The sequence below is a fragment of the Pseudomassariella vexata genome (assembly GCF_002105095.1).
Source record: "Pseudomassariella vexata strain CBS 129021 chromosome Unknown BCR38scaffold_8, whole genome shotgun sequence".
In the NCBI taxonomy this organism is placed as follows: domain Eukaryota; kingdom Fungi; phylum Ascomycota; class Sordariomycetes; order Amphisphaeriales; family Pseudomassariaceae; genus Pseudomassariella; species Pseudomassariella vexata.
Genome location: NW_024467963.1, coordinates 1,004,785 through 1,017,827, shown reverse-complemented (window position 1 = coordinate 1,017,827; position 13,043 = coordinate 1,004,785). Strand labels below are relative to the sequence as shown.

The 13,043-nt window shown below is 49.6% G+C and overlaps 4 protein-coding genes across 4 annotated transcripts; 2 read left to right on the top strand and 2 right to left on the bottom strand.

The window, feature by feature from the left end:
* Positions 1–1,218: 1,218 nt before the first annotated feature.
* On the top strand, positions 1,219–2,955 carry BCR38DRAFT_345176 (cytochrome P450; the record flags this gene model as incomplete). The annotated part of the gene is made up of 5 exons (XM_040856162.1): positions 1,219–1,411; positions 1,464–2,299; positions 2,375–2,485; positions 2,550–2,716; positions 2,781–2,955. 5 exons carry the CDS (start codon positions 1,219–1,221, stop codon positions 2,953–2,955), a joined length of 1,482 nt encoding a protein of 493 aa, XP_040714860.1.
* A 581-nt stretch (positions 2,956–3,536) lies between these two features.
* BCR38DRAFT_516239 (uncharacterized protein) lies at positions 3,537–4,966 on the bottom strand (the record flags this gene model as incomplete). Its single annotated transcript, XM_040865093.1, has 6 exons — positions 4,663–4,966; positions 4,473–4,606; positions 4,283–4,435; positions 4,092–4,224; positions 3,743–4,033; positions 3,537–3,670 (listed from the first exon to the last, which is right to left on the bottom strand). The coding sequence occupies exons 1-6, from the start codon at positions 4,913–4,915 to the stop codon at positions 3,537–3,539; spliced, it is 1,098 nt and encodes a 365-aa protein (XP_040714859.1). The 5' UTR covers positions 4,916–4,966.
* Positions 4,967–11,034: 6,068 nt separating this feature from the next.
* Positions 11,035–12,250, bottom strand: BCR38DRAFT_436179 (chromatin-remodeling complex subunit ies6). The gene has a single exon (XM_040860437.1). It carries the CDS (start codon positions 12,072–12,074, stop codon positions 11,472–11,474), a length of 603 nt encoding a protein of 200 aa, XP_040714858.1. The 5' UTR covers positions 12,075–12,250; the 3' UTR covers positions 11,035–11,471.
* Positions 12,251–12,289: 39 nt separating this feature from the next.
* On the top strand, positions 12,290–13,039 carry BCR38DRAFT_436177 (DASH complex subunit Dad4). The gene is made up of 5 exons (XM_040860436.1): positions 12,290–12,350; positions 12,406–12,462; positions 12,525–12,569; positions 12,635–12,719; positions 12,773–13,039. Exons 1-5 carry the CDS (start codon positions 12,348–12,350, stop codon positions 12,799–12,801), a joined length of 219 nt encoding a protein of 72 aa, XP_040714857.1. The 5' UTR covers positions 12,290–12,347; the 3' UTR covers positions 12,802–13,039.
* Positions 13,040–13,043: the final 4 nt, after the last annotated feature.

The window sequence follows — 13,043 nt, the reverse complement described above, 5'->3', positions numbered from 1 at the left end:
TAACGTGGGGGACGCTCTAACTCTCTTTGTGTCTGCGGCGCAAGTGTTTGAGGCCCACATACATGCATGTCATGTAAGCAAATGTGCCGATCCGGATGGTGTGACAGTTTAGTGTCCAATGCAAAAGTGAGTCCAACCCTCGCCTGACTTGATCAGGATAATCATGGGGTCCGGGGAGGCTTGGCAAGGCGGATGTAAGAACTAGGCTCGGATCGCTTCTTAGATAGCATACAAACCACCTTGGCTATCCTTGCCGCATTAGGCGAGTAGTCTGACTTGGCATGATTGTAGCGTTTTACAGTGGGGTGGGATTAATCTGACTTGCGTCGTGTTGTTGTTGTTGTTGTTGTTGTTGTTATATTTGTAAGCTGAAGCTCTAGGCTATTGGCTGTCGTATGTCCTTATTTTGACCTCGCTGTCCTAGTTCAACTACATGCGTCATGTACGAATAGGGGGCTTGATATTGCAACCGTTACATGAATGATCCTTGTCATGGATCAGAAACAACACTATTCAGCCTCGTATCCGCATATGAGAAGCGTGATATTATAGATACTTACATGGATAACTCTGACATGCATTGTATATTATCTGCGTAGTGATCTTGCGAGGGATAAATTAAATCGCGCGTCATTTATTATCCAACAATCCAACCAAGAATCACTATCAATGACGATATTCGCGACTCCCAATACAGTAAATGACGCCATGTGAAGATTGCGACCATAGAAGCATGTATCCTGCTTTCCACCCGCGGCAACAAAACTTGCCTAGAATACCTGTCGATAAGACAATGGAGAAGCGCGAGGTATTCTAGTCAGTCGGGGCCGTCCTATAGTATTACTCCAATGGGGGTGTATCTCTATTTGGTGAACGCTTCCGTCACTTTCGTCACTCCCGTTACAACTAGCTGCAGAGGGCACTTGGTGATAGATTCGAAATGGATTTTGTGATACGGTCGACCGGTTCATAACGTTTCCAAATTGCATTATACCGTCATGTAACCATGGCCCAGTAGAGGAAAATTAGGCCAACCACGAGGTCTGTCGATCCACAGACATCGCCTCTAGTCATGGTGGCCTACAAATGTAGGACACCCTGCTGTTCTCTCCCTAATAGACCACAGTCACAGGCAACCTACAACGGAGTGGTGGTCAATCACCTTATGTTACCATGGCTCTTGACCTGAAACAATTCCCTTTCGCTCAAGCCGCTACAATGCTGCCCCTTGTCCTTGGTGTTGGTTTTGGCTTCATCGTACTGAGGAGCTTCTACCGTCTGTTCTTTCACCCTCTCTCCCATATTCCAGGCCCCAAGCTGGCAGCCATCAGCCACGCATATGAGTTCTACCACGATGCGATACGTAAGGGAATGTACATTTGGGAGATTGAGAAGATGCATGAGAAATACGGTTAGCTACCTTGGTGCCCAATGTCTTTCTAACCATGCTTAACTGTCTATAGGCCCAATTGTGAGAATTAATCCCCGCGAGATCCACATTAAGGATTCGTATTTCTACGATGAAGTGTACGCTCCAGCCTCAAGAAGGCGGGAAAAGGACCCCCATTTTGTCGGTGTATTTGGGTTCCCAACCTCAATGATTGCAACCGTCAGCCATGAGCTTCATCGCGTTCGCCGAGGAATACTCAACAATTTCTTCTCTAAGAAATCCGTCCTGGCACTCTCATCCGTCATGCACGAGAAGGAGGCAAAACTCATACAACGCCTAGAGAAGGCACATTATGACGATGCTGTAGTACGACTAGACGATGCTTATGCTGCGTTGACAGCAGATATCATCTCGCAGTACTCATGGGGTGTGAGCTCTGGATTTCTGGATGATGAGAATTTTAAAAATGACATCCGTGAAGCTCTCAATGAGGTTTCCGAATTCGTCCACATCAATAGGTTCTTCCCCATCCTGAGCGCCATCATGCGAGTTATGCCGCGCTGGCTTCTGGCTCAGATTCGACCAGGTGCCACGGCAGTGCTGGACATGCAAGATATGGTCACACGATCCAGTGCCCATAAGTCTGGCGATGGCAGGCAGACCATATTTGACGCGCTGACGGATGACAGTGTCCCGCCTCAAGAGAAGTCTGCTCGTCGCCTGGAAGATGAAGGATTTATTTTGGTTGTTGCGGGCACCGAAACCACGGCGAGAACGTTAACGTTGGCCTCATACTACATTTTTCAAAACAAACCTTTGTTGCAGAAACTTCGCGATGAGATTCGAACGGCAATGCCGAATCTGACCTCGGAGGCATCATGGTCAGAGCTAGAGCAACTTCCTTACCTAGTGAGTAAGCCCCTGCTATATGTTGCCAATCGCCGTGTCTTAGCGGAACGAGCTGATGTGAGCTGCACTGTTCAGAACGGCGTTGTCCTTGAGTCGGTTCGACTCTCCTATGGCCCCATCTTTCGATCAACTCGGGTTGCACCTACAGAATCTTTGAAGTACAAGGATCTGGTAATTCCACCAGGAGTACGTGACGGGCAACCATGTACATTCGTTTTGGGTTGTAGACTTACAAATTCCTTAATCGCAGTCACCAGTCAGCATGTCTGGTTACTTTGTTCATATGGATCCCCACATCTTCCCTGAGCCAGAAAGCTTCAAGCCAGAGCGCTGGATCGAAGCTGCCAAAAACGGCGAACATCTGAACAAATTTATCGTATCCTTCAGCAGGGGAAGTCGAATTTGCCTTGGTATGAAGTGAGTGTCACAGATATTGTCTATGTACCATGTCTTTGTTAGCTAACCACTGGACTTCTCATAGCTTGGCTTACGCGGAGTTATTCATGACATTAGCCTCTATGATTCGCCGTTTCGACATAGAACTTTATGAAACCGGGCCAGATAATATTCGTATTGACCATGAGATGGGGATCGGGCAGCCCAAGGAAGGTGAATTTTCAGTTCGTGCTAAAATCACCAATGTTATTACGGAGTAGATTACCCCAGTTTTACGTTGTCTTTTCCTGAATAAATGCGTTTTTGACTGAACTATATTAAGTAAACTTGAATAGATTTTGGTTAGAAATAGATAAACAAGTTATGATGGGGATGACGGCAATCGTTCTGTCTTTGTTGACCTTTTCGGCGAGCCTTAGATGTAACTTCTTACAGAGCACTCCGAGCAGTCAATACACACATCACACTGCGCATCGAGCATCGTAACCAATACAGGATCTGTACAGAGTCATCATCTGAGGGTTGAATCCCTCAATATCATGATAAATGTCATGGAACAGTTTCAATCTTTGACCCCTTCGTTCTCATAACACCTACCATCCCCCCTACCCCCCTCTCCCCCCACGACCCAAAAAAAGAGAAAAAAAATCATGTTTAAGCCATAGACGCGCTGGCCCGATCTGTAAAGTTATACAATCTATGCTAAGCGAAAAACAGAACAGGAGAATGCACAATTGACTTCAATAATTACCAGCACAATGCATGCGACAAGAACTGGGCTTCAAACTCTGTATGACAATGACTGAAAATTTTGGACTCTTTTCAATCGCAGAATCGATTCTCAAAGGGTCAAATGCGAAAACCAGACGTGTATCCGAATTGGTATCAGCTTGTGAGGAACAGAATTGCGTAATACGGCATCGACGAGGGTGATAATGCACGATGCTGTAATGTCGTGTAAACTTCTGGAAAAGACTATTCTGATGAGTAGTATTGATTGGTTTTGTGTGTGTTGTGGCTGAATTATCGTGGTGATTTCAAGCTCACGGAAACCTTCAACCATGTTCCACACAGATTCTTCCAGGGAAGTCCAGCCCGGCCGCCCAAGATCGCGCAGCAACTGTTCCGCTTTGTGGCGAGGTTCAATCTCGTTAGGATCTTCCCCTCCAGAGAAGTTCTCTACGAAGACCTTAGCTGGTTCAAGCTTGCGCAGGATGCCCAGAACGGAGTCCCAACTATAACGCGCGGCAAATCCGAAGATCCGTTGGCCTCGCACCTTATCAAGGACAGCTGCCGCGACATGCAGCCGGCCAACATCTTGGACGTCAACAAAATATTCTGCCAAGTCGTCAGGCCATGTCAGGTTTCAATCACGATGGTGTAAGTCAGAACCTACGTCGCGGAACGATTCGGTGATACTCCACTACCTCTCCCCTATACAACAAAGCGACCATGCCAGCGGTGCTAGGATATGCCTGTTTAACTGGATCAAGGGATTTGCCCAGAGTCATGTTGGGCAGCACTAAAAGCTGTTTAGCAATGTGAAGCCCACAATATACACATACATAACTAGCCTGTATTGATCACGAGCTCAGGCCGCTCGTTGAAATGCTGCTTGTGGTACTTCCAAATCGCCTGTTCTGTCAGAGTCTTGCTCGCAGAATAAACCGCGTGAGAACGCTCGGGTGTATATGGGGGATCTGCCCAAGCCTTTTGAACGGCATCCTCGTTCCACGTTTCCTCCGTGACCACGATGCCAGGCTTGTCTGTAGTAGACAAAACGCTTCACACTGGGCTCTGCATATATTGCTTTTAGGGCATTAAGACCGAAAGCGATTGCCCCCGGAATGACCTTGTTAGGGTCATGGTCAAGACTCATGATGGACGCCGTGTGTGTAACGGCGGACACGCCTACAGAATGTCAGATAAGCTTGCATCAGACTGAATCTCTCGTGTAACAAACGTACCTTTCACAGCCTCATCCAAGAAACCCTGAGCAGCCATGTCTGGAATTTCCCATAGTTCAAAGCGCCCTTCACCGTATTTCTCACGGAATATGTCCGCTAGCCAGACGTTCTTGTTTACATCTCGCACGGTACCACGCACTTTGAATCCGTAATGCAAGAACTGATCAGCAATATGAGAGCCGAGGAACCCGTTAGCCCCCGTCACGAGGACGGTAGAACCTTCATGGAGAGCCGGTTCTTCAAGTGATGGCATTGGATATTCGGTAACGCAATGAATGTGGACGGAATCGAGATCTCATCCGTTACTGAGGGAAGAAATAGCCGGGAAATAACAGCGACAGGAATCATGGGTATGTGTCCATCCACTCCGTACACGGAAGGGGTGACTGACTCGGAACCGGGATACCTGCATTACCAAGAGGAGTACCATGTCCTCTGCATATGTCACCAAACAGGATATCTTACATTAGTGCTGACAATGGTGCATCTCTGAAGATCGAACACCGGAAGTGACTGGTGGCCTAGACAAGGAGGATTTGGTGATGCTAGGCAATTAGCGCGCTGTTGTGTAAGCTGATATTCTTCACAGATTCGGGGTTTCTCTTCCCCGAACTTCTGCGGGACTAGGCGTTTTGCTTCTAATACTATACACTCTGATAGGATCGTTGCTTAACCCCATAGTTGGCCCGAACGACGCATCTATCATACCAAGGTGGCATTCTTGCATCCAAGATCTTTAATATGAAGGCTGAGCGAACCTGATGACATGCGTCGCTTCTCCTGCGTATTAGATTTCATCTTCATCTAAATCTTCTAAAATATGAGGCAGAAAATGGAGGCGACTCTTAACCCCCAAGCCCACACTTTGCAGGCAGTAGCTGTTGCTGTCCTTGTTTGTGCAATATGTCTGCTCTTCCCGAGCATTAGTTATCGAGCGCAGCTCGCCCGGCTCCCACTCCTAAGCGCTACAGCAAGCAGTGAAGAGCGACGAAAACTCCTTATAGAATCCGCTTACCAGCTCTACATTGACGGATATAAAAAGGTGGGTATGGCTTCTTAACAAAATTCCGAGCTGACCAGTACACAGTTCAGAGATGTCGTTTAGCGCATGCCAACCTCAGACGGTATGTATCCCCCCAGCCGTATGCCCAAGACTCAAAAGCTGAAATGACACGTCCCAGGCCAGGAGAATATCATTATTATTATTATTAAATACGCCGTAGGCTCGAAGCCCCCGGTACCTCTACTAGTACTCCCGTATGTCAAACCGTGCCCTAATGGCTGGACTAAATACATACGCTGCGTCGTCGGTTCGCCCTATTGGCGACTGCGTTACGTCCACTACCATACTACGTTGGTTCTCAACCTACCAACAAAGTCCCCCCTGAGAAGATCGATGCTATCTGGGCCTTGAAGCTGTCCGACCCGTCCCTAGCAGCCACCTTACAATAGTCCCACTAACTACTGGTTCTCCTGTTGCCGTTGCGAGGTCTCTGCGAGAGTATAGTGGCCGTGGTGCGATGGCGGCCCGTAATCGTTCCCTCGGTCCTTCCAACAGCCCGCAAAAGAGGATTACGTGCTCTGCCGTCTCAGGGGCATCGCCACAGCGGCATAGCGGCGAGTACACGCCAAAAGCCCCTGTCTTGAATAAGAAGGCTGCTAGTCCTATTTTTTCCGTCCTGATCTGGCACAGCGTAGACGCCTCCAGTCGGTTCAGGCCGAAATACTTGCCCCCTTTCGGTATCTGCATCGAAGGGCCCTCCGGTTCCTCAGCGATAGCGCGTCGCTGGCGATCGTGATGCTCTGCTCCGGTGAGCCATCTCTTCCTCCAGTGGCCGAGGAGGGCAGCCGGGACCTCCTTTTCCTCACTCATCCACTCGGAGCCCCGGGCCTCCTTCTCCATAGTGTACCCTGCCGGTCGGAGTAGCTGCGACGCCTGCTTCCTCTTCGCCGGCCTATCCTGCCGGAGTATATGTGACGCTTTAGCGCTCGCGCTGCGAAGCAGATTTCTCTTCCCGCTAAGCCGTAGCCGTTCTTCAAACTTAGCAGCCCGGGCACTAAGATAGAGGTCTAGTGGCGGGATTGCTGCTTCTGCTTCCAGGTGGCGAACCGGCGTCGCTTTGTGGGCGCCACAGACTACCCGGAGGCACTCGTTCTGTATCCCCATCAGGCTCTTAGCTGGCCCTGTCGGTTCCTCACTTATAGTATGCCACGCAGTCGCCCCGAAGGCGATCGCGCTACGGATAACCACCGTATATAACAGCCTCGCCCGTATAAGATCGCAGCCCCACGACATATTGACTAGCTTTGTCAGGGCTAGCTTTTGAGTTGCCATTTTTGTTTTAACACGCTCAACATGGGCGTGCCACGTCAGTTTGCGGTCGAACCAGACTCCTAGGAACCTCGCTGAGACTACCGGCGACACTGTGGCGTCCCCAAGGCGAATACTTTGCGGCAAGGGCTCTCGGGCCCTAGTAAAGTGCATTAGCTCACTCTTGTCAGGAGCGAACTCCATCCCGTGCCTCACTGCCCACCGCTGACACGTAGCCCATGCGCTCTCCAACCGGCGGCAGGTCGTGTCTGGATCGGTGCCGACGCTTAGCAGGTTCGTGTCGTCCGCGAACCCGACTACTAAAAGTAGTGGATGCTGCTCCGCTAGCTCCTCGTACAGCGTTGAAATGTATAATATAAACAGTATCGGGGATAGCGGTGACCCCTGGGGGACGCCAGCTCGTAGGGGGATTGGCTCTGACTCCTTGCCATCGAACCGGAGGCGTACCGTCCTATCCTCCACGAAGCTGCGTACCCACTCCTGAACCCACTCCGGGTAGCCTTTCCGGGCTAATATGGAAATCAGCCGTCTGTAATTGACCGTATCGAATGCCCCCTTGATGTCTAGCTGTAGCAGCGAGGCGATGCCCCCGCGTCTCCACGCCGTATAGACCACGTCCTCAACTATACGTATTGCCAGTTCGGTGGACCTCCCAGCGCGGTTACCCATTTGGCCGTTTGGTAGTAGGCCGGCCGCCTCAGCTACTTTGGTGATACGCTGGCTCATCGCCGTCTCTATTACCTTCCCTACCGTGCTAAGCAGGGCAATGGGGCGCCAGCCGCCAGGGGTCTGCTTCTGAGCTGTCGTTTTATTAGGCTTAGGGATAACAACCACCCTCGCTGAGCGGAAGCGCTCCGGGTAGTACCCCAGCCTAAAGCTAGCTGTTGCCAGATCCGCTAGGATCTCCCATAGGGGTTCACCGCAGGCCTTTAGCAGGCCAGTGGGGATCAGGTCGTCGCCGGGAGCCTTCCGAGCAGCCGTTCCTTTGATGATAGACTCGATATCCATTGTGGTCACCTCCCTAGGGACGTTCAGCTCTGGTCTCGTCTGTAATAGGCCAGGAGAATATTGTCATCCCTCCCAAACTTTTCCATGAATATAGGAAATTAATGAATTCGGTGGTTGGATTCTACCCAGCTGCAGAAAAGGTGGGTATCGTTACTGCTTCGTAGAGTCGAATGACGGAAGCTAACAAAATTCAAGGTCTTGGAGTCCAGGTATACCAACGTACTCACAGACTTGGGGGTGGTCGCTCATTCGGTAAGAGCTGACCTCACGCCAGCACTCGGTGATTCTGCACTACCTTTTGCCCAGCCTCTTCTAATACTCTCTACCCCGACTAAATCCAATCATCTACGCGGAAGTTTACCAAGCCATGAAGGAAGACATTCCTGAATGCAAAGATTGGACACCCAACCGGCTTAAAAACCGTTACACCGAGGAACTTAACGATTTCTAAGCCCTCGAATATAAGGCGGATAAGTTCAACGTATAGTTGTACAAGTCAATTAGCCCGGAGTAGCACCCCATTTTCCGCTCGGCCACGATGGCCATTACCCCCTTCGAATTGGGGGATTGCCGCATATCTGACGAGAGATAGATCTTTGATTTCGGGTCCTGACGCAGCTGCTTGCCGATAGCCTCCCTTTTTTGGTTAAAAGCGTCAATTAGCCAGTCGTGAATCGTAAAATCAGAGCGCGGGGGCATCGTGGCGGCCATCGAGCCAATAGCTGCCGGAACGCAGGAGACTCTACGCCAGCCAGTGGGATCTCGGCGCTGACGACCATTCGATAATTATTTTCTTGAAGTTCTCGAACGTCTGAAGGACAACAGGTTCGTCGCTTATCTGTTTTTTACGTTGTTGGTCGAAGACTGATAGAATCGATGCTATATTTTCCGCTTAGTTCTACGCCCTATAGGCTGATCAGGGCTAGCTTCTGCTTCCAGCCCTAAGTCAAGCCAGTGAGGGTCGCCCTGCAGGTGCCTGATGGCGCTGGTTGTTGCTTGGGCGGCGTAAAGCTTCGTCTTGCCATTATTATCACAGTGGTTACAGCTCCAGAACGCCTTTTCGGCCTTCAAGCCCATCTCAGTCTTCTCAAGCAGCCACAGCTAGATTCGGTGCCTGTAGATAGGTGAGGACTTGCTGTTTGACTTCCTTTCGCAGCCAAGTGGCTAGAATGTACTCATACTTGCTATTCCTTAGCCTAATAGGCTTGAGATCCTTTTGGGCCATAACGTCCCTCACCCATTTGTGGGCCATCTAAAAATCGCTCAACGCTATAGTCACCCTTCAATTTCAAGCCTTCACATCTCCATCAATTCTATTCCAAATGTATCCATCGTTGAAATTCAGCTTTTTTAGTACCATATGCGCCAATATACCGAAGATGACGTCAACCAGGCTATCGAGGCTATCGCAAATGGTTCATCTATCCACAAAGCCTCTAAAATTTGGAGCGTACCAAGGTCAACACTTCAACATCGACTTCGCGGAAAGCAGCCAAGAGATATAGCCTTTTCAAACCGCCAGAGGCTTTCGACGATCCAGGAAAAGCAGCTAACTGAATGGATTCGCATCCAGGCTGCCCTGGGCCTTCCGCCGACCCATCAACAACTAAGGGAATTTGCTGAACGAATCTTGAAGATCCAGGGTGATACCCAGCCACTTGTAAAGAACTATATTCAAGCCTTTATTCGAAGGAACCCATCTATTAAAGTCCAGAGAAGCAGAGCTATCGATTCCTAGCGCGTTAATGGAGCCTCAACTGATATAATCAGGGACTGGTTCAAGTACCTCGCCATCCCTGAGATCAAGGCTATTAAGTCTGCGAATCGATATAATATGGATGAGAGTGGTATCCTTGAGGGCGGAGGGCCAAATTGGCTTATTCTTGGATCGTCTGTAAGTATATCTATACGCAAAAACAGCCTGCCTCTGTGCCTCTTAAAGAAGAGAAAATAAACTTTCTCCTAGCCCCGTAACCTATTTCCCTGATGTCCGGCCTGGCCCCACTACAGTATATAAGTCTATCATCTATTTAGATTGCTTTATTATACGATAGTTATAGCGGTATAAGCCCTGTGACGGTTGTCACGTGATTGACCCACACTGGTCTGAACAGATTGATAAGTGGTTGCAGATACCAAAGTCAGGGACTTTCACGTCTTACGTGATGAGACGTTAAATTTCAATCAAAGTCAGGGACTTTGGTATTGGTCTCTTTTGGTGAAGACACCTGGTACGGTGGCGTAGTGGCAAGGATTGCAACCCCTGGCGCGGCGTGACAAGCCCGTCGTTTAGTTAGTCTCTTCATAGTTGCCTCTTTGATACCCGTTCATTAAAGCCCTCTCTAGTATTACAAGTGAAGCTTGCTCTTTAGAAATAGGGGTGTTTTTCGTGCCCGTATCTGGCGCCATATTGCTCGAATCGAGGTCGCGATCGTGGTCGTGTCGAATATCACGTGTGTCCAATCGAGTAGTCAGAAGTGCATAAGATTGTATATGAATGAGGTGTGTTCTTGTCTGTGTTCTATTCTCGCGAACTCCCGTTGCTCTGCCCTTTATAGATTCTTTCGGAAATGTCGGAGGTGCATTGTTCAGGTGTCTGACCCCGAACTTCGGAGTTACTTTCGGGAAGAGGGGTTCATTTCGCCGTCTGAACTTCAAGTGACACTAGTCTTCTCTAGTGCCATATTATTTCTGAACCTAGGAACCAGGTGTCCTATCTGACAGGTCGTGGTCGTGGAAGGATGGTAGTCGTGGACATAGCGGAGTACAATACGAGGAGGGGGGGTGGATAGTAAATAGAGAAGATGGTTGAGAAATTATATTACGCTGCTAGAGCGCATCAGCCCTACCTTAGATGCTATTTCTGTTTTCAGTCTGCTTAATATTGAATAATAAAATCTGAAGGTCGCATACCTGCTCAGGCGGGCGCGCTAGTTATCACTTAGGTAAGAACTGTCCAAGCGCCAAAAGCAGCTACGCGAGGTGAGCACAGACGAGAGCGGATCTCACATATTTTATCTAGTTAGCTGCATATTGAACACAAGCAAATTTCATTTATTTTTTCAATACATCGCCGCGGCGGCCTCGGCTCTCGAGCCATGGTAACTGGGAATAGTCGCTTCATCTATTCTCGGTACCCGTCAGTTACAGGCGGACAACAAATTTCTCTGATCACGATTAAGCCGGAGCGTATCCTGTCATTAGTTGCCGAGAGGCAACTGGTGCGTAGGATAGGTTTGACTTCTTTGGTCGAACATGTTTTCCTCTTCCGTCCTTGATGTCCCCCGTGTGTTGTGATGTGAGCCCACCGTTGCCAATGCCAGCTTCACTGTGGCCAGTTCCGCTGTCAAGAACACATCAGAAGTTGAAGATTTGACCTCCCAGTGACCAGCTTTGCAGACTCTATTCCACCCATTAGACCCCATAAACATCAAATTATATCCAGCTCTCCCTCCCCCAGCACCCCTCATCACTTGAGTATCGTGTGCGCGCCCCTCGCCTCGAGGTACTGCTCGGGTGCACCCTGTGGTAACGACCGAATGTAGCCAAATACCTCTATGTTGTGATATCTCAGTCTGCTCTTCGGATCCAAGTACGGAGCTGGTAGCCCCGTAACATCGCAATACCTCCGTGAATGCGCCAGAGATGGCGCGCTCTCAATGTTCGTGTATGTAGCACTAGGCGCCGACGAGGCCACCCCTCCAGCTCCTCCACTCCCATTCGGACGCAGGCTCTTCTCGAGCGCGAGCCTAGATAAACTGCGCGATGCCTGCGCAAGGTTGGGCTGTAGACTGGCCGCTCCGGATGCAGGCGCGGCTGGGGTTGAAGCGCCGGACGTTGATAGGCCGTCGTTTTCTATGGCTGCCGGCGTGGCGGCTCCGCTGTCGTCTTGCGGCGTCGCAACGATGGAGGCTTCCTTGCGGGACGCATCGCCCAGGATCGTCTTTATGTTCTTGTTGCGGCGTTGGTTGGGCCGCCAGTGCGGGCTGCGGAAGCTCTTGTGGATGGAGTGAATGTCGAGCTGGTCGATGAGCTCTTGATGGGCTATCTGCGCTTCGGTCGGGGCGGACATTCTGCTGGCTGGCTGCTTATTTTTAAATAGCAGGTGTAAAGAATAGGACGTCTAAGCACGGGTTGATCAATGGCGTGTTCTGTTCTACGATGAATGTGGAAATCCGCAGCCTGGCCGGTTTGTCCTGATGCAACAACTGAGCATTAGGTTTTGCCGCGTGCGACCGCCAAAATAGGTGCTTGGAGTTGCCGGATACGCTGAGCCACAACCGTCAACAACTTAGCAATCACTAGATGAACACAAGATTGAGAGCCCCGAACAAGACAACTCGATATGGTCAGCATTCCTCAAGACTTTCTTGATGAACAAACCTGACGTTAGGCTCAAATAGGAGAGTCCTCATGAGCACCAGCAGAACCTCTTGCTGTCGCGCATCGTCACCAATGTTGTAAGTGGAAGACAGTGGTGTGCATTCCAAAGGTATGAGGCTGATATTGCCCAAAACCACAGGAGAAGCTCAACGAATCCATCTTGGTGATGAACAAGAGCCTGCAGGTGAGAATAATCGCCAACTGAAGTCCGGACATCGAAAACATTTACTGAGCATAAATGGCATACAGGAGATTAACATTCAGAATATGAACATTGAGCTAGTGGCACAGATGTTCAAGAACTATCAGTCTAATGTCCTATTCCACCTAGAAGGTACAGCTCCTAGCCAACCAATCGATATAGATCACCTGCTGATGCTTTAAAAGCCACGGACAACTTGAAAGACCCGTCATGATAGTTCTGAGGCTCACGCGTGTGGTGGACATGTTGATCTGAGAGGAATGGCATTGAGAAGCAGGGCGATGGTTTCGTCCACATAACCACCCCGGGCAGGTCATACAGCAAATGCCCTGTAAAGCAATGTGTACTCAGTATAACCAAGTGTGGTTGTATCCAAATATGGTTCGGGTTGATAATGACCAAAGCGATATCGACGTAGCTCGGTAAGGTAAATATACATTTACTCTACCTTTCCTC